At 34.9% G+C, this 21987-nt stretch overlaps 1 protein-coding gene across 1 annotated transcript in view; it reads left to right on the top strand.

Annotated features, from left to right (window-relative positions):
* rin3 (Ras and Rab interactor 3) overlaps window positions 1-21149 on the top strand; it is a 34397-nt gene extending 13248 nt beyond the window's left edge. The window contains exons 6-10 of the mRNA XM_056476950.1: window positions 335-1729; window positions 2693-3001; window positions 15568-15699; window positions 17074-17237; window positions 19983-21149. Coding sequence (XP_056332925.1) covers window positions 335-1729; window positions 2693-3001; window positions 15568-15699; window positions 17074-17237; window positions 19983-20309 — 2327 coding nt within the window. The 3' untranslated portion in view covers window positions 20310-21149. The remainder of the gene's footprint in view (window positions 1-334; window positions 1730-2692; window positions 3002-15567; window positions 15700-17073; window positions 17238-19982) is intronic.
* The last annotated feature ends 838 nt before the right edge of the window (window positions 21150-21987 follow it).

Here is a 21987-nt window from a genome sequence, read left to right as displayed (position 1 = left end):
TTCAAGTTTAGAACTACTTGAGTGTCAGTAAATGGTTCACTGAATGGTTCACAGTAAATGGTTTTCAGTTTGGGGAGAACTATCCTTTTAAGTAAAACCTACTCAATTTTAAGATACTGGAATTCATTAAAATCTGAGTTCAAATACTCGGCAAAGATATTATTTTTCTTCAATGTGTGTCATTTATTGTGAAGAAGTTCTTCTCAGGATGCCTACTTCATGCAAAATACGTGTAGTTAGCAATCATAGCTACTCTGTTTTAGCAGGGTTGTTAAATTGCCCTGTCAACGTGAAATAATGCTTACATGAACCTATTTTTTTTATATTAACACAGAGTTTTGGAACTCGACTCTAAATAGCCATGAGGATGTGGAAAATGTCAGCGGTAGCAGTGGTTCTCTGGATAGACAGCGGCAAAGCAGTTCCTGTGAAATCCAGCTTTCCATTGGCAGTGACCGTCTTTGGTATGTCAACCCCATTTTCATTGAGGAATGCAGCAACAGTTTGTCGGCCGCCACCTCTCCTCCCGTTTTGAGGACCCAGAGTCTCAACACACCACTCCAAGCTCCACCTAAATTTAGAAGGCCACCACCCCTCCGCCCTCGTCCTCCCAGCGCACCCGAGGCTCTTCCACACCATGCATTAGCCAAGCCTTCAAAAGGGGAGTTTAAAGCAGTTCTCAGTTCTCCTCCCTCGTCAGTCAAGAAAAGGGAAGGAAGTGACTGTGAACGTGCAGACAGAGAACAAGAGAAACAGGGAACTCCTGCCCCGAGCGCTGAGTGTGACAAGCCAGCTGTCTTACAAGCAGCTCAGGGCAAAGAAGGAAAGCAGCTTTTTAATACAGCTTCACATCGAGTTCCTCCAATACCAATCCGACGGAAGCTCTCTGAAAAACAGGCTTCAGAGGAACCAGTGCACCACGAAGTCAATCCTGAACCTGAGGACAGTACTCAGCAAGTTCCTGTAGCATCCCTTATTTGCCTAGATGACAGTGTAGAAAAAAGGGACAAGCCTATGGACCCGAAGACTCCACAGGTTGAGGAGGTTCCAGCAGAAGAGTCCAAGGTAACTAATGGAGCTCCAATAGTCACTCATGAGCTAGCACCTCAACCAAAGCGTCCCAATGCTCCAGTTCCACCTCCAAGGAAGAATAAACAGTCTCACTGCAGTAATTTACTTTCAACTACTCCTCAGGATACCACTTCCACTGTTCCACTGAAATCCAGCAGCCCCAGTCCTGTTCGCCATTCACTCTGCATCAACGCCGCTCATCCCAAAGTCTCGGATGTTTCTCTATATTCTCCTGATGGCGGAGCTCCCCCGGACCACGATTCTTACTCAACCAGCAGCACGGAGGAGGAGGCGGATGCTAATATGGCAACGGGTGCTGTAATAAAGAGGACCCCAACGATTATGCTAGATCGTGCCAAGCAACGGCTATCGATGGTGTCCATGGCAAATTTATCTAACGTCCTCACAGGATTCATGAATGCAGACCGCAAGTTGCAGAAACGCATTGTCGAAATGTCCCGAGATGGAAACACATACTTTGGAAACCTTGTTAAGGATTATCGAGCTTTCACTTTGGACACCATGCGGAAACACACATCCAGCACAGAGATGCTTCAAGAAATCAGACAGATGATAACCCAACTGAAGAGCTACTTGATACAGAGCGCAGAGCTGCAAAATGTGCAGGAAGCAGCGGCATACTCAGAGGAGAAGCTGGGTAAGTGATCTCTGCATTGTATTCACTGTCAGGGAAGCTTTTTCTTATGTACCAGTTGTTTGTGACAATGATCAGACTTTCAGCTGACTCATGTTTAAGAAAAACTAAAAATATCTCAGAATCAATGGGCGAATTAAGCAATGTTTCTATCCCATATGATAGACCATATGAAACCATGCACAATTCAAATGAAAAATTGAAGTTTTAGCTGCTGTGTGGAAGTTTTAGACCTGTGATGTTATTTTGATGGTGTAGGCAAAGTATTTTTACTTATTTTTTTTTACCATAAAAAAGATCAAGAAAGCATATGCGTTTTTATTCTTAGCGTATTTTACTCTTGGCGTATCTCATCCAGAATTTTCATCCTAATTTGCATGAAAATGTGAGAATAGATCTCATCTCTTCTTTTTTTGTATTGTTGATGTAATTACTTTTCCAGGCTAGAATCATCCGAGCAAAGCATCTTATCCAAGCAGAAGATTGTTGCCACCAATCTTACATATTAAGGTTTATTAGTCCAACTGTAAAGACTGAGCTTTGCTCTATTGTGCAGCTCAGTCCATAAAATAAGCTAATAAATTAACAAGACCACGATAAGCTTTTGTTCTCAATTCACTGCTCATAGAGAAAGACTGGGGATCTACTGTTTCTAAACTTCCAGAGTAATTGTGGTTACATTAAAAAAAGAAAGTTTCCTGTTCTCCCTTGAGGAATATGAAAACCCTTACAGTACATAAGATATGTTTGCTGCTTTTCCTTCTCTGTTGCACCAGAGTATTAAAAATGCATTAATGTCTTATGAAAACTATCAGAGCGATATATACAATATTTCCAACAATATCCTCATGGATTACTATGGTAAAAATTGGATACAGATAAATAATATATCAAGAATTTGTCATGGATATAGTATAGACTTTATTTTTCAGTGACCTGACAGCGTATCTATTTTCTCCTCTTCAGAGATCATTATTGAAGCAGCGCTTTGCAAAAGTGTCCTGAAACCCTTGCGGGAAGCTGTGTATAACGGACTGAAGGACATTCACTCCCGGGCTGGAAATCTGAAGAAGCTAAAAGAGAACCAGCTAGTGGTTCAGGGAATGACCACCACAGATCTGGGGGTCATTACAAGTGTCCCTGAAACGCCCATCATGGAGAAAATTCAGACAAGGCTCGGTAACCTGCACCAAGAATATTCACCTCAGAAAAAGATTGATCTGCTCCTTAAGACCTGCAAAGTCATCTACGAATCCATGTCTGTGGGCTGTCCAGGTGAGTTTATTGTGTAATATTGTGAATGAGAATCCCTGCATGTATATTGATTCAAATATATAGAACGATGCCATAATGTAATGTTAGTATAAACATTATGATAATAATATATCCTAAATAGTCTGTATAAACTATGATATATATATACACTATTATACCTAAACTGTATTATATTATATTATATTATATTATATTATATTATATTATATTATATTATATTATATTATATTATATTATATTATATTATATTATATTATAACTATATTATATTATATTATATTATATTATATTATATTATATTATATTATAACTATATTATATTATATTATATTATATTATATTATATTATTATTATATTATATTATAACTATATTATATTATATTATATTATATTATATTATATTATATTATAACTATATTATATTATATTATATTATATTATATTATATTATATTATATTATATTATATTATATTATAACTATATTATATTATATTATATTATAACTATATTATACTATATTATATTATATTATAACTATATTATATTATATTATAACTATATTATATTATATTATAATTATATTATATTATTATTATTATTATTATTATATTATATTATAACTATATTATATTATATTATATTATAACTATATTATATTATATTATAACTATATTATATTATAACTATATTATATTATATTATATTATATTATATTATATTATATTATATTATATTATAACTATATTATATTATATTATATTATATTATATTATAACTATATTATATTATATTATATTATATTATATTATATTATATTATATTATATTATATTATATTATATTATATTATATTATATTATATTATATTATATTATATCATATAGAAAGCAAAACTGTTTAGTAACTTAGTAACTTTTGGAAAGTTACATACCTGGTTATATATTATAGCTAGACTAATAAGACTCTGTAAGTCTAAGCAGATCTCAGAGACCCCTATTGCTAGTGATTTCTATGATGTATTTCTACTTGCAACACTTTTGGGAAATGCAGCGCAGATCATTACTCATCAGTTCTAGAAAATATGGAGGAGAGCACAACCTCGAAAGAGAAAGGAACAGAAAGTATGTAAGCAACGATTCTTTAAACAGCTTAGACTCCACCTTTTCCTCCACACCCCAAAATTAGTCCCGATTACATCACAGCTGTCATCATTAGTGCTTGCAAATAAGGAAGTTCTACCGTCGCAAAAGTGTTTGTGCAAATGACTGTTTACAGGACTGGAAGTGCGTTGTGTAGTGTTTATTATAATATTATCTCTCATTGCAATTGTATTTTGTAGGCATAATATTATGTACAGACATAAAACTGCCCTATTTTTTTGGTTCAGTAAAGAATAGTGTTAATATTTCACTCCACTATTGTGTTTATAAACCTTTTTAATGCGTTAGTTCACCAAAAAATGAAAATTTACTCACTATTTACTCACCCTGATGTGGTTTTATGGGGTTCTTTCTTCTGTAGAACACAAAAGAATATATTCTGAAGAAAGCTGAAAACCCTAACCACTGACTTCCCTAGTAGGAATAACAAATACTATGGGTCAATGGTGACAGGTTTCCAACATTTTTCAAAATAACTTCTTTTGTGTTCAACAGAAGCAAGAAAACTCTTAAAGGTTTAAATATATGTAAAGGGTGAATAAATGATGACAGAATTGTATTTTTTTCAGCTGAATTATCCCTTCAAGTATCTGTGCTGTCTTTTATTAATATTATATTTTATTTCATAAGATTTCATGTAAATTCATTTTTGTTAATGCTGTAAACAGATATTTTGAACTGCACAATTTCCCAAACCCCTCAGACATCTGAATTGCTGATTCGTAGCTGAATCTTATCAGTTAATCTGTTAAATCAATTTACAACTCACAATGTAAATAAATGACATCACAAAAAGTTATGACAATAAATGTTTTTAAGTTACTCTAAAAATTATTAGCTGAAAACTAAACTGATTAAAATTAGTTACACAAAGTTTAACCTAATATTCTATATTCTATTCAGTTTGACTGATGTGAGTTGAGATGACAAAAAAAATCATTATTAAAAAAACTAGGAAGCAAGGATTTTTTACAGTGCACAGTGAACCGCTAAATTGTTAAATGAAAATATTTGATTGCATTTGTTGTCAAATCACAACTGTCATTATTGACTATTACAAACTGCTTCAAAATAAGTCAAAAACAAGAGATCCTCTCAGGTTAAGTGCTTGTGACCGATGGCAAGAAATTTAAGTTACTAATGCAGAATTAAATTTTTTTATTGACATTTATAAATGAAAATGTTATTTAGATGATGACTGTCTTTATTTTTATGAAGTAAACTTGCTTCATAAGTTTACTTCATTTTTAATATTAATCAGCCCATCAGTAGCAGTTATCAGTATTACCAGTTATCAGTAGTTACCAAATTTGCTAATGAAAGTAATCAGATAGACAACAGACATATATAACTAAGCATGTTTTACTTTTGGTGCTGAAGAATATTAAACTATATATATATCAGCACGGTGGCGTAGCATGATCGCCTCACAGCAAGAAGGTCACTGGTTCGAGCCCCGGCTCGAATAGGTTAATAAACTAAAATGGCCGTAGTGTATGTGTGTGAATGAGAGATTGTATGGGTTGCAGCTGGATGGGCATCCACTGCATAAAACATATGCTGGATAAGTTGGCGGTTCATTCCACTGTGGCGACCCCAAATTAATAAAAGGACTAAGCCGAAAAGAAATGAGTGAATGAATATTGTACTTTGACGCAAGTAAAATTGAAAAGGAGGACTTTTAATAATAATAATAGTAATAATAATTTTATTTATATGTTTCCTTTTAAGGACACTTCATATAAGGGTTACATTATATTTTTTATAGAGTCATATTATATTTAAATATCTATAACTGCTTGGTACAAATCTGCTACAGCTGGCCAGACACTTTTGCTAACTCTTAATTTAAACACATCTCACGCAGCTATTTCAGTCATGCACATTCATCTCATTAAATGGGGAAGTAAATTCTGTAAAGCAGTTCAACAGGCTTATATTTAAATATCATCTCAAAACGACCAATCAAATCTGAAAATAACTTTCTCATAAATGTTTTTATTCTCAAATCATGTAACCAAGCATTTTTTCTGTCTTGACTTCAGGATATCGTTTCTGTAGCAACCAGAGTTTCTGACTCGCATTGACCACTAGCTGGTGATAGTTTTTTCTCTTTTGGTTTAGATGGAGTGATGCACTATTATTGCATGCAGCATTTACTTCCCTTCATTTTCAGTACGGGTATGCTGTATTGTTTGTTTTATTGTTTGTTAAACTTCATTAAATCGCAAAGGAAAATTCATATTACAGCAAAGCTTACCATAATATATATGAAAAAAAGCTGCATTACATACAATACCACTTAGTAACAAGCATCAAAGTAAACATTAATCAATTTTTATATAATTAAAATCTACAGTCATAAATGACATTGATTATACAATCACATTCGGTAAAAATGACTTCCTTATTTGTAAATATGAAGACTTTGCTATAAGTATCTTTGCTACTGCAGGATATGAAATGTATTCTGCTGACACGAAACCCTTATCTTACCTTTAACCGAAGAGCCTTTTATTTGTTAATTAGTAGTACTGATTCAAATATATAATTATTTATATACCATGTGTGATTTGTAACCAAAATTTGAATGAACATAAATCTACTCACAATAAATATGCTTTATACTATAAATAACTGTAACTAAATAACATTAAATGCAAATGAGGCAAAAATGTGCATTGGTCCAAATGCCAGCTTTTCTCTTTTTCAACATGACCTCAACAGCTTGAATTTTAGCTTCATTATTTGTATACCCTTCAGAAACTTCAGGACTGTATGTCCCCCTCAACTGTAGTATGTATGAATATAATATTCTATTTAGAACAAATGTAATTTATGGGTTCATTCAATAAATCCACAAATGTTGTTTTTTTAGCTAGTTTTTTTCTCTCTGCCCAAATTTTACTGAATATGGATTGAATCCATTTAACATTCAGCTCACCAAAATATTAAGAGAGTTAAAATAAAAAATAAAGAAAAGTTAAAGAAATACAATATGACAATCTTCAAATGTGATTTTTGCTGTATTATTTCTTTTAACATTAACATTTATTTTACACACACTAGATTATTATTATTTTTGCATTTAATGATTTTGTGCTGATAAAAACATTTAATTATTCAAAATATGTGAAACTCATTGCCTCCATGTAATCATTGGTATTAGCCTTTGTCAAATTATTGCTGATAAGCTAATCGCTTTCAATTAAACCAGTATCAGCCAATAAATAATGGCTATATATGGATATATCCTGCATCCAAGATACCAGCCAAGAAATATGATATATTTCTGGGCTGGTAGATTTTGTACATGCTGTCCAGAACATGCTACAGCAGATATCAAGTGCCATGGCCCAATAAAACTATAAGTTAGCAAGTAAGTAAAAGTAAGTACGTATACCACAAAAAATTATTTTCTTACTTAGATTTCCTAGACAAGCAAAATATATTATCTTGTTTTTAGAAAAGTGATGTTAAAATTAAGTGAGTTCTTCCTTAAAACAAGCAAAATAGTCTGCCAGTGGGGAAAGCAAAATAATCTTGTTTTCGATTTGACCCCATTAGCAGTTTAAATGTATTAGTAGTATCATAAACTTGACTATATGAAAAAATCTGTAATATTACATGTCAAAATGTTATAAATGCATTAATGACACCCCCCCCCTTTCCTAATTTGAACAAAAACATTTTTTAATGGTTCTTGATAGCCAGTAATAACTAATCAAAAGACTAGGTCAGTGCAAACTAATGAATCCATAATGGGGTACAGTATATTCACAGCTAGTGTTTTTCAGCCAATGATAAACTACCAGTGAAAGCTTAATGTGACTATTTTCAATTTCACAAGGTTCCTTTTACAGCATGGATGTTGCGATGTAATTAAAATACATTCAGTTAAATAGACTTAAGCATTTATTTAGTTATTTAAGCATAAAACGAAATGAAAGACCATGTAACTGCTAGCACCGTCAGGATTAGCAGGCAAGCGCAGAAACATTGAAAATATTGGTGTAACATAAACTATCATATTTCAAAGAGATGGTGGGGGGAAAATGGAATTTAATGCAGTGCTTCTACCCACTTCATATCGTATATCTATCAGGCCAAGGTCGTAGATTTGCTCTTGACACATAGGACATACATCCCTAGAGCTGCATTGAACTGTACAAATTCAAGTTTCGTGGCTTTAAAAACATGAATAAAGTACTTAATAACATCAAATAAACACTTATTAAGACAAATAACAATCACATCCCATGCTGCAAAAGTCAATTTACATGATTTTACTGCAGTCGGGCTTTGAGGAGGTATGAATGTAGAGAAATTTAGAGAGGTATGTGGTGCCATTTAACTGTTTTATCCTGATTATTGTTTCTCATTATCATGGAAGCCAAAATCAAAACTGAATTTTGATTAATTGCACAGCCTTGGTTAATAGTATTACGGTGAACTCATAGCGAACTTGACTTGTGCACATGTAGGTTACTAAGGGTTGACGGAGTATTATTATTATTTTATTTTTTTTTGAAGTTGATTAAATTATTGGTATGGACATTTCAGTGGATATTGGTGAGGACACGTTCCCTCCATCCATGCCAATTCTACACCCTTCTATCAGGCAGTGAAGATCACCGGTTTGTAAAGAAATCAGACCTTAAACATGGCAATTTATAATGGAAAGACAGTTCACTGGAAATGCTGTGGCTGGCTGGCTGAAATTAAAAGTCTGTGTCTATATACTCCATTATAGTCATATTTTCTGTTTTCTTTGCATAGTCTGAAATATGGTTATCTAAAATAAGAGCATGCTACACAACTCTGCTGTATTGCCATCTTTTCAAACTTGCTCCTTCCATAAATTACCCGATTCCTTTGTGTGTCTGTCTTAAATATATAGAGATTAATTTTTGACCATTTTTGCAAATGAACAATAGTTTCCTATTCCAATATCAGCACGCAGCAGCATTTACCATGGTTTTCTTACAGAACAGATAGTCACAGCTCATCTTTGAGTTGCAACACACTCCTAGAAAAACACTGATCTACTATATTTCCTTTTATCCTTAGATGCACACTGTTCTTGTTTCAGGGCTTTTTTTAACAGGTATTCATGAGCACTGAGATTAGCCCAGGCGAGCGATACTTGCAGATCCTGCTATTACTCAAGTGTAACTCAAAGAATTATTCACTCCAAAGAACAGTCGCAGATGAGATCCATTTCCTGTTACAATTTCCAAACCACAATCTTAAGCAATGCTTTGCAACACTTTCAAGCCTCACAAGCCTCGACGACACGTTTTCTGAAGTCTTCTGAAGTTTAAAACCATCTCTTTTGCTCATGGCAAGCTTCATTTAACAAACTTGGGATTCACAAACTCCCTAAAAATACATCTATTTTCACAGACGGATTATCAATGTGATTACCAATGATATTATTTGTTGTTTCATTAATTGATTAAACGTTAACTGCTATAGTTAAACTTATATTCAATTATTTAGCAGTATCCCTAGAGTAGTACTGTATAAAATCTGGGTTTGGTTTTAATTGCTCTCCCCGTGTTGGATTTCTTATCTTAATTTAACCTTACTGTATCAGACTGCAGGCGCTATTTTTAGATCAACAATAAAAGGGCTTTCCAGAGAGAATGTAATACTGAAGTAATGAAATGTACATCTAATGGGGCAATTTACTTGCACGGAGAACACTGTCAACTCTAAATTACTTGGATTAAAATTGCAACGTACTGCGATGCAATTTTGTTTTTCAATTGCATATCTACCTCATTTGGGTGCGTAGCGCTGTCTTGAAGTGAAGATCAGAACAGACGAGCTCCCAGTAAATCATTCTTTAAAAGATTCAGTCTGTGGCGCCTTTGTATTATCTCTGTAATATCTCATTTAATGATTTCAAAATGAACAGATAATGAAATAATGGAGATGTGGAGATGAGACATCCCATGGGAATTTATGAGGTTGTATAAAAAATGGTTTTAATTTCTCAGCATGAAATAATTTTTTGTCTCCAAATTCAGGTTAATATTTTGTTCCACATTACACTTTCATTTCTTTCCTTTTTTTGTTTTTTTTTAATAGTTTTTGCAGACATAGAAAAACAAGGAACAGTCAGACAAACCCATCATGAAACAATAATCTAAATGTAAAATAAAGCATGAAACCAGGTCAAAAGGTGAGTCTGAGAAGCCAGTCAGAAAAAAGAGACCAAACATTTTTCTTCCAGAAACAAAGAATAACTTTTTTTTAAGCTATTGTCATGCCATACTGAACAGATAACCGTACATTTCGGTTGAGAGTCTCCAGAAAATCTGACTAGCCAAAAATGTCTATCATTGGGTCAGGGAGTAAATCACAATCATAAACCTTTGCAAACAACTGAAATATTTCTAACCAAAAACTCTGAATTTGAACACAGGACCAAAAAATATGTGCTAAGGTACCCTCAGCAGGTTTACACTTGTCACAGGTGGGGAAAACCGAGGGATAGAATTTACTAAGCTTTGTTTTAGAATAGTGAAGCCTGTTTAATACTTTGTACTGAATAAGGTTGTGTCAAGAATTTATAGAACATGAATAAAAGGCATTGATTCCAATCATCTCAGAGATTAAAACCCTTAGCTCTTCTTCCCAAGTAACTTTCAAATGAAGAGAAGAAAAATCTGTTTTGTTTTTAAAAGCATTAACAAATAAAGAGGTTAGGCCCCTAGCATTTGGAGCAATTTCATTTCTAAATTATTTTTTTTCTGTTGTTAGAAATATCTATCTATCTATCTATCTATCTATCTATCTATCTATCTATCTATCTATCTATCTATCTATCTATCTATCTATCTATATTAATGTTTTAAAATCATTTTCATCATCAAAAAACATGTCCAATTTTACTTGAAATCATGAAAATTATACTAGGCATGGGGTGATAACCGTTTTGAAAGTATACCTTGATTTGGATCAAGGTTTTAAAACATTTTCTGCTATACCATTCCTACAATATATGTAAGATTTATGTAAAAAAGTATATGTACATTTTTTAAGGACAACATCAGAAAATATATGCAAAGATGCCATTTTAAATTGTAAAGAATTCTGTGTTTTTGAAACGTAGGTGGGGTTATAAACAAACGCTGGTTCTATAAATAATCTAATATAGAACCAACAATAACACGGCTACCTTGTGATGATATTTGTTGAACATGGTGTAGTGTAAGTTAACACAGGTTTATTTACCTGTAGGTAGACACGGTTTCCGTCAGGTTAGTCAACAAATGTACATGACTTTCGCTGCTACAGTTTACAAAAGCAACAGTTTTACCACACTGGAAATAGACAACTGCGCTTCTCAACCACAAGAGGGAGCAGCGAGAGAAACTCGCTTAGTGTTGCTTTATTATTATTGTCGAGACTTTCCTGTTTTGTTTTACAACATCACGAAGCTCAAATGTGAATTTTGAAACAGCTGTGGGGTTTAAAAACACAAGTTGCAAAATGTGGACAAGAACTAATATGCGGATGTGAATTGTCTCCTTGTTAGCAACATCTTTTAAAAGCACACTTAAAAAAAGACATTCTCTTCGGCTAAAGCGAATCACAAACCTTAGAAACTGTGTGAATTAGCCTTCAAGTTCGGCCAGCAATTTGACAGCTCTTTTATTTACAGTCTACTTCAAATGCACCGGTGATAAAGCTGGTGCAAAAACACAGACACACAGTGACAGGTACAGAATAAAGGAACTTAAATAATGTAATAGACTTCATCTTTCATTTACACAGCTGCTAGCAGCATGCTTCACTATTTAAATGAGCCAGATGTTAGTTTATTGTTGATTATATTTAATAAATTTTAGGAATAGCATAGTTTACTCATGGGTAAACAAATCAGTTTTACCACACATTGTTTTTTCTTTTGCAGACACACTGCCGAATGTCCAAACTTAAGCCTTAAAAGCCTCAAGTCTTAAAACGATTTGGCAATACAGCATAATGTCAGTCTTGTGATGCTTGCTTTGCTTTCTCAGCATTTTCTGAATCATATTATATTGGCCGCACTCCAGAAGCAGTCCAGGGTGCATTTCTGTCTGGCACATATTTCTTGTTCTACATACAAATAATAATAATAAAAAAATACAGGGACTGAACAGAAATCTGTGCACTGTTGCAATGAATGCGTTCAATGTGTTACTAGCAGATAGCATCAATCTCAACCTTCAAATATTGTTGCAGCATTTTCCACAGTGCAGATTTCATTCTAAAATATAACCTACAGTAAGAAATTTTGGTCAACAAACAATTATTAAGAAAGATTCACAATAATAAGAATAATAATAGAATAAGTTCACAGTACTCATATATATTAGTTTTTTTTTAACTCAAATGGTTTGTTGCAACCAGTTTCCTCAAATGCCTTAACTTATTGGGTTTTAAAGTACTCAGTTGGTTTGAGTTCTCTTCATTTATCAGGTTTAACTGTGCTCGAATTGCTTAGTTTACTCAAACTGATTAAGTTCTCAGTACTCAGGATAAGTTTTAACTTAAATGGTTTGTTGCAATCGGTTTCCTCAAATGATTTAAGTTACCTCACTTTTTGGGTTTTACATTGAAGGTATAGAAATATAGAAATTTATATTTTAATCATCAAAAACATGTTCAATTTTACTTGAAATCATGAAAGTTACACACACTATAGCAAATTTCACAATGTGATTAAACATATACTTTTGATTTATTCATCTAAATTCCATGACTATCCTCATTATATGATTATTTGTTTAATTCTTTCTTTTATATGACTGAATTGCTTGTATTCACGTTTTCTGCGTTGTAGAAATCATATAGGGCCATAAAGGCCTGTGGTTAAAGCAGCACAATGTCTCAAAAATAGTGTGTAAAATATAACCTACTGTAACATATTTTTAATAGTAATAATAAAAAATAATGAATTTTATTTATAATGTGCTTTAAATAAATAATAAGTTAAAAGCAACTGTAAAAAAGGCTAGTCTTGAGAAGTTTTTTTAAAACAGTCAAGAGAAGTGGTGCATTGTATGAAAAGCTCGACCATCCATGGTTTTTAGTTTACAATGTGGCTGACACAGCGTAAGTCCAGATGAAGAACGAAGACTGTGGATGAGAGTGGCGAGAGTTACCAGGTCACAAATGTAGTCAGGTGCTAGCCCATGTACTGCTTTATATGTTAAAATCAGGGTCTTATAATCAATACGTGACTTAAAAGGAATCAAGTGAAGTTGCTGAAGTACAGGGGTGATATGGTGGCGCGAGGAAGTGTGTGTCAAAACCTGTGCAGCGGAATTCTAAATATACTGGAAATGTCTGTGAGAGCTTGTTTGTAGGCCCCCGAACAGTGAGTTTGAAGGCTCTTTTTGTTAAGTGTTTGAAGTTAAGTGTTTGAAGTGTGAGTTAAAACTGAGCTGTGCATCAAAAAGTACCCTAAGGTGTTGGCGCTAGTTTTGTAGTAGTTAATGTGTTGACACATGCACTCCAGTGCTCACGGTGACCCGAGTTTGATTCCTGCCTTGTGGTCCTTTGCCGATCATTCCCCTGTCTTGCTCCCCACACTATCCTTGGAGGTCATTATTTAACATTGGTGGAAGTGCCAGTTAGTAGAACCTCTGTTTTAGAACTGTTTGCCATCAACAACTAATGGGTTGATGACAAACAGTAATGTGTTTTCATGAAGATGTTCTGAAATAAAATGCTCACGAATGACTAAATGTTTTCATAGATGGAGGCATGCAAATAAAAAATGTAGACTTGAGTAGTCTTTACATAGTTTAAAGAGATAGTTCACTCAAATCTAAAACTTATTCTGTCCTTATTTACTCATCCTCCACTTGTTCCAAGCCAGTTTTAGTTTTTTCTCACAAAGGACAATATACTGAAATATGTTAAAAACCTTTCACTATGGAAAAAATGATCATCGACTTCTAGTATTTTTGTTTTTATGGATGTCGATGGCTGTTTTCCTGAGAAGGGTATAAACGAAGGTTGGAGCCAGCTCTAAGTGGGTGGGACTTGAGCTCCAAGTGAGCTGTAAAAACCTGGAATTTTCATTTATTTAATGTCTTGTACATAACACAGAGTCCAATATTGTGCTTAATGAATGTCTACACCTACCCCAACCCTAAACCCAACCTCACAGTAACCTGATGTGTTTTATTAATCTTTACTCCACCTAAACCCAGCCTACTTGTGGCGTAAGTCCCTCCCATTTGGAGTTTACCCAAGATACTTGAACTGTAGTCCCTCCCACTCTGGGTCTCTGAACTGCAGCGATACTATTTAGCATATGGTTGTACTTGTTTGTGAAGAGAAAATATTTTCTTTTGAGTGTGTAACAGAAGAGTATGCAAGCTTTGGAACATACTACTTCCTCGTTAACAGATCGTTGTGTTGCTTAGTTATGACCCCTGTCAATCATCCACACATCATCCACATTTCTTTCATATTTAATTTCCTACCTTTTTGGAGAAGCAACAGCAGGTTAATCTCCCATTCGCGAGTCTTTAATGCAGAGAAATCACCTCAGGTCTTTGGATAATTATGCATTCAGATGTTAATGTCCAAACATGTCTTTACATAAGTTAAGTATTATTGTTGCAGATGAAATATAACACGTAAAACATGCTTGAAATATTTTCCAGTAGGCTAGATGTTACCATTCATACAAACATCTTTACCAAAGCCTCACTCCTTGACGGTTGGTCTCGCATGTCCACCATGTTTGTAGTTCATTTACACTTTTCACCTGCGTTTGTAGTTCTAATCGAATTTACATCCAACTAGTAATGTACTGTGAGCAATATTAGTGGTTAGAGTAGAGTTCCACATCTAAAATTTTTACTGGATATAGTAAACCATCTAGGAACCTTTGGCATACTAGTTTCAACATACTACGATTTGGGACATACTAATTCTATTTTAAAATACTATTAAGGACGGATGGTATGCGAATTGGGACGCAGTTTTGGTTTTCCTCCAACATTATTCTGAATATCTTGTTTTGTATTCAAAATAATAATAATAAGAACCACTTGAGTGAGTAAATCATTTTTGATAAACTATCCCTTTAATATCCAAACTCACCGTAATAAGTATCATGATTTGATGAGTGTGCATTCCAACTGTTGTTTTATTCATCCAAAATCTGCCACATTCCATGAGATTTTATGACTAAATTCCATCCGTGATTTCTCAGCGCAGAGTTTATTCTCAAACCAGCCGTACGGGTGAATTTTGCTCATAATGCTCATATTTTGAAGGAACGTGTTGATGAAGTGCTTGTTGTATAATTAATGTGAAATGAATGATTGAATGTTGTGGTATTTTATTAATGGATGTATTTTGAATATTTCCTGATTGTTATGTAACAGGAAGGGCTCACGGGGCTGATGACTTCCTGCCTGTGCTGATGTACGTCTTGGCTCGATGTAACATCACCGCTCTTCTGCTGGATGTGGAGTATATGATGGAGCTAATGGATCCGGCGCTGCAGCTCGGAGAGGGTATGGACACACACACACACGCTAAGTCACACACACATCCGAGCCAAAGTGAATGTACATTAATACTGTAATAAAGTATGGACAGATTGCATGCTTAAAAAGTACTATGCAACTACTGTATGTCTGTGTTTTTTGGGAAAAATTATTGGAAAATCAAAGTAATTTCGACATTCTAAGGTGTATAGTAAATGAGAATGAAAGAAATTATGAAGATTCAATATACAATATGCAATTGATTCATTTTTGGGGGATAAAATGGCTGAAAAGCATTCATTTCATCCTTAATAAATGAAATGTAACTATATTTTCACACAATTTGCATAATCACTTGCTTTTGCAGCTTGGTTAAAAGTAAGGAACAATAAAGAATATTATGGCCATGGGTGCAATTTGAATCATGGTTTGTTGTTAAAAGGGGGCTATTATGCAAAAATCACTTTTATTAGGGGTTTAAACAATTAAAAAAAAAAAAATTATTTTAAATATTTTACATTTTATTTGTTTAAACTCAGTTGTGTGGCAACAGTCTGTGAATATAACCAGCTTATAATGGAATGTATAAATAACTAGAAAACGTTACTTTAAAACATATCAATTAAAAATGCAGTATCGTTTTGAACATTTTATAATGAATTATAGTAAAAACATAAACAATCCCATTTATAACACAATAGAGTTCAATGCTGAATACCAAGCTGCTCCTGCCTTTGCCTTGATTTGCCCAATTATGTCTGTTCTAGAGACATCAGATACATATTTTAAGTCTTATAATAAGGGGCATCATAGGTCCCCTTCAATGCTTTTAGCATAATAGTAACTCCTGATCCGCTGTGTAAAGCATATACTGGATAAGTTAATAATTAATGAATAAATGGACTAAGCTGAAGGAAAATGAATGAGTGTATTTAGACAAGCAAAATTCTTAAGCAGGTCGTACATTGGAAGCGCCGCTCGGCGCCGCGACTTGGTGCGTACATGATAGTTTAAAGTATCACACACCAGACTGGGACATTCGCATGATATTTAACATGAAACTCATCAGATGGCGCTCTGTGGCGCGGCAGAGAAATGAACAGTGTCCTGAGTCGTGGCTGGGCGCCGCGGACAGCCGCCGACTTGCGGCGCCGGTGTGTGTACCCTGATAGAAACCTATGTTTAGAAATCTGAAATGAGTGGCGCTGCGTGGTGCGCCGCTCGAGCGGCGCTTCCGGTGTTCGACCTGCTTTAGTTTCACAAAGATTAAACTCCTCAGACAGAATGGTGCCATATTTGAAGACACAAATAAATAATATGTTTATAATTGATTTAGTCTGTGTGTCAGCTAGCATTCTAAAGGTAGTACTACATAATCCCCACATATCTGCATTCTTCTAGGTTCCTACTATCTCACTACCACTTATGGAGCTCTGGAGCACATCAAAAATTTCGATAAACAAGCTGTTACCAGACAGCTAAGTTTGGAGATCCAGGACTCCATCCATCGCTGGGAGCGCCGCCGTACCCTGAACAAAGCCAGAGCGTCTCGCACATCTGTCCAGGTACTACAGACCTTGTTCACACTGTCAGTTCATGTCTGATTTTTGTGCATATATAACTGGAAACTGATCCATATTTATTCTATACTGTAAAAAAGCAGTTAGTTCACTTTACCTTAAAAGTGTTCAAACCAATTGCTTTAAAAAACGATTCGTTGACTTTACTTTAAAAGATGAGTAAATCCATTGCCTTAAAGGTTCAAGACACCCTGGAGTACTTTTTAAAAAGATTTTAACAGATTTGTGTGTTGAGCTTCAGTTAAGACAACATTAGCACCTGTCAGCTTTAATTGTGGGGAAAACTGGATCATTTTGAGCTTTTGTCAGTCATCTTCCGGGTTTAAAATATTTTTTGGGGCAGGATCAAAATCGGTGACATATCGCGAATCTGCTAGTGGAGTGATGACGCGTCGGTTTCTCATTATTATTCATAGCTGAGTTTTCTTATCCTATGAGAAGACCCTGCTTCTTAATAATTCATGAGAGCACATGCTTTCCGAAGACAAGACAGATCTACCAAGCTGTGTGACTCAATGACTGGGTGAGACCACGTCCAAGTCCGCGCACGGCATGGTTCATATATGTTTGTTTTCATGATCCACGGGGTTTGTTCTCTGCGATGCTATCAGGGTCGATACAGCAAAGCTGTTGGTTTGCAGCAAGCATTTTTGTCTGGAGAGCTGTACAAGAATTGGAGAATGGTGGACCTTGTCTTTTATCACATGAGTTTGTTACCATACAGACACATCGCTGTGCTATCGTGTTCACATATGTTTAAAATCCTCCGGCAGGGCTAATGGTTGGACTAGATAGGGCAAGAGAACTGCTGCACTGCTATCCACTGTGTCTGCGTTCAGACCCAGGGATTGAGGAGGAGAGAAGTCCTCCTCATTTATAGTGTTTATATAAACACGATTATCTTTATAATGATATAACAAATTGTGATTATGTGTATATGAAATTACAAACAACATATGTAGGACGGCATTAAATTACTTACTGTTTATTTCTTTGCATTTTAACTTTGTAAACTATAAAATCACGGGTCTCCTCATGATTTGTGTCTCATTATGTGAGCCAACTGACAACAGTTGTTCGCTCCCCTCTTTTTACCCTGCTCTGCGGCCTCTGCTCGCAGTGCTCCATGCCCATCATGAAGCATTTTTTGAAAAAAATATGAGGTAGATTTGAACCAAAAGCATTACATGCAATAGCCAATCAGCTTTCTGTTATTGAACTCGGTGTGCACAATGAATGTGACGTCATCGCTGTGGTTGCGGAGATTCGATTTGGGTGCTCGCGACATGATTTCAGCTGGCAGAGCTCAGTAAATTTTTTCAGACTCGAGCGATCAGTTCGCGCAGCGCCGCGTTTGATTTGAGTTGATTATGAAACACTTTGAAGAGATTTGTCTGAAACAGGTATGACTGAACAGACATCTTTATGATCCGTCCATGCGTGATCATAGGGAGAACCAGATAACCAATAATTCTTTGCAAAATGCAACAGTTGCATAAATTGCAACAGCCGTTGAGGGAAGTTTTTGTAAAAGTTTTGTAAAAACCTGAGGGATAAGTTTGTTAAAACAAAAAAAGAGGCAATGCAAAAGTGGAGACCCAGGTGGTTTTAATATTACAGAATTTTTTTTTCACCATTCATAGGTTTTACACTGATGTATATATTACAATTTAGAATTTTAAACAATTTACAGGTTACAAACTAAAATGAAGTAACAAATTAAGTCTTTGATAACTGGAAAGGAACATATGAACCTATCGGTTTACAATATACTGATGCCCAATTTCTAGGCTTTATTGGTGATAATGGTAAGGAATGTTGGATCATTATTGCCTTTTTAGCTTATAAGTAGAGGACACAAACTAGCCAGACCGTATGAATTGTTGAGTTGGCAAAATAAAAAAAAAAGTCAGTATTTTTTCGTAAGTGTACTTTTTTTTTTTTGCTTTTATTCTTGCCATAATAAAAATTTATTTGTAGAGCAACTCATGTTCTGTTGCCATTAATATTTAACTTTAATAGGTAGAACTGTCCGAGATATGAACAAAAGCAAGTGATGCTTCAAAGTTTGATTAAAAAAAGAATTCGTCTGATTTTATTGTCTGTTTCTTTTGACCGCCCACTGTCATCTCAATGGCGAATGCGTCAAGTATAAAAGCCTCAGCCGTTTCGTGAGATGCGCGATGTGGCGCAAAGGCGAAAGTATAAATCAGCCTTAACAAGTCTGACTATTTTAGTTTTGTCATTCACAAAACCCCACCCCAAGACCCAATCGTCATTGGGGGTTAAGCAAATCGTACTTAATTGTATGAATGAGATCGTAGGAATTCAAACGAATTAGCCATTAGATAAAAAAGTTACGAATTGTCATGAGATAGCGTTGGATATTCCAAAGCAAATTCAATGAATCTATGAGCAGTCTGATCATTCTTGTCCATGTCATAATTAATTTAGATTACAATATTGCATATTATAACACAGTGACAATCCAAAACAATCATAACAATCCAAAATTGTGTGTTGTCAAAGCCTGACATAATGCTAAGTGATGCTAATGGTTATTAGAGAAAAAAGGTTTTGATGCACAACAATATTCCAACTCCTGAGTTCCTGAACATAATTGATGACAATGATAAATGCAAATGAAAATCACTGGTCAGTCAACATAAAAATAACTTATTTATAATAACTTATATATAATAACTAACTTATTTGCTACCTTTCTGTCAGGACTTCATCAACGTGTCCTTCCTGGAGGCTTGCTCCAACACCAAGACCCTTGGAGTGCGTCCCAACACTACCGCTAAGGACCTGTGCAGTCAGTGTGCTGAGAAGTTTGAAGTGTTGGATCCTGAGTGCTATTGCCTAAGTGTGTTGGTGGAGGGCCATTACAAGCATTTGGCTCCTGAGGAGTTTCCTCTCGCAATCAAATCCACTTTGCACCACAGCGAGCCTCGCAAGGAGTATTATTTTGTCTACCGCCACGGTCGCTGGCCAGAACAAGAGTCTGTGGATGAGACTGCATCAACACCAGCACCACAAGAGAGTTTGATATAAAATCATGCATTTGTACATGTGTGTTGGTGACAGGTGGATCTTTAGCAAGCTGCTTGATCAGACAACTTTAATATATCAAAGAATGTATGTGATACAAAAGAGTGTGAGCTGACATTACAATGCCTAACCACACAGCAGAATGTGCTATTTGCCCATGGAAATTACGAAAAAGGAAACTGGCTTTCAGGGGACTGGCATTTCGCTGAAAAGAACCAGGACTGGAATATGAAAAAGGATCTAATGTTTTTTTTCTCCTACACGAGCATGGTAAGCCTCGCATGAACAGCCTGCCTTGTAAAAAAAAGTCTTTTTTTTTGAAAGTCAAGAAAATCTGTGCATACACGCCGCAGAAACATCCTTCACCTTACTCAGCCTTGACTTCAGCAGATCTGCGTTGTACAGTCCTTGAAAGTTTTGTGATTTACAAACGAAACTTTAAATCTCCAACAATGCAAATCTTTTCACATCTCAGGGCTCGGCAGATTGTGACTCATACCCTGTTTTTTTGGTGCTTATTTCTTCATTTGTACATTTTTTTTTAAAGCAATGCGTCTTTACAGACCTTGAAGCCACTGTGTACTGCATTGCTCTCATATTATATGTACTCAGCCGTTTTCCATGCAGATATGCTCTCTGTGTTATATTTTCTTCATGTTTGGTTCGTTTTTATAACTCACAAAGTATACATTATAGTTTAGGCATAAGCTCTGCTTTTTGGCACATTATTTTAAGCAGCATGAATGCATTTGTATTATGGGACTGCTTTGGTGTGCACAACACTTGTCAAACCAAAATTGTTGTATTAAAAATGTATACTGGTAATAAATACTTTTTACATTATTTATGATGTGTGTTCATAATTGGAAAGAGTAAAGTAATGATATTACGCAACTTTAAGGCTTCTAAGTTTGTTTTGGAGGTCTGCTACAATACGGTTTCATTCATCTGAAGTCAAAAACATTGCAATTCTCTCATAACATACGTTTTACATCAATTTCTCGATAAGATGCCAACGAAGGGTCTCCTGATAGGATCTGTCTAATTGGTCAGTTAGTTTAGTCTGCTTTGTCTGGTGGATTACTTTGAATGGATTACAATGTAAAGCTGCGGTCACACTAGACTTTTCTCCCCATAGACTTCCATTCAAACGCACACGAATGCGTCAGACTGGAAACGCAAGCTTGTGTGATAAGTTTCGCAATTCGCTGTGTTGCAAAGTTCAAGCTTGGTGAATTCTGACCTGCGAAATCACATCACTTGACTACGTGAGACCAATCGAAGATCAAAACATGACCTCTCTGGACAGAAATTTAAAACATGGAGCAATCGCTTGCTTTTTTAAAATGTCTATTCATCTTGTTTAATCCCACTCCATTTCACAGTGCTGTACTACAAAATTTCGCTAGCTCAAACTCTAGCGTGACCGCAACTTAACCTGGATAAAACCTGAATAAACCTGGAGGTATTCCTCAATTGTACAAACTTTAGGAGAGTAATGTTGGTGAAGATTTTACCATATCAGTTTGACCCCAAGTCTAATGATAAAACCTGTGAAGAACTTGATCAACCTGAAACTTTATCACAAGCACAACCTGAGAGAGTTGTTTCTTAAAGCTACATTTTTACTGAATTTAATTCCTTTACATCAGCGTCATATCCATCTGGGTATGGGATTAAA

This window comes from Danio aesculapii, chromosome 17 (genome assembly GCF_903798145.1).
Source record: "Danio aesculapii chromosome 17, fDanAes4.1, whole genome shotgun sequence".
NCBI classification, from domain to species: Eukaryota; Metazoa; Chordata; class Actinopteri; order Cypriniformes; family Danionidae; genus Danio; species Danio aesculapii.
Note: the sequence above shows the minus strand (reverse complement) of the source record. Positions and strands in the feature narration are given on the sequence as shown.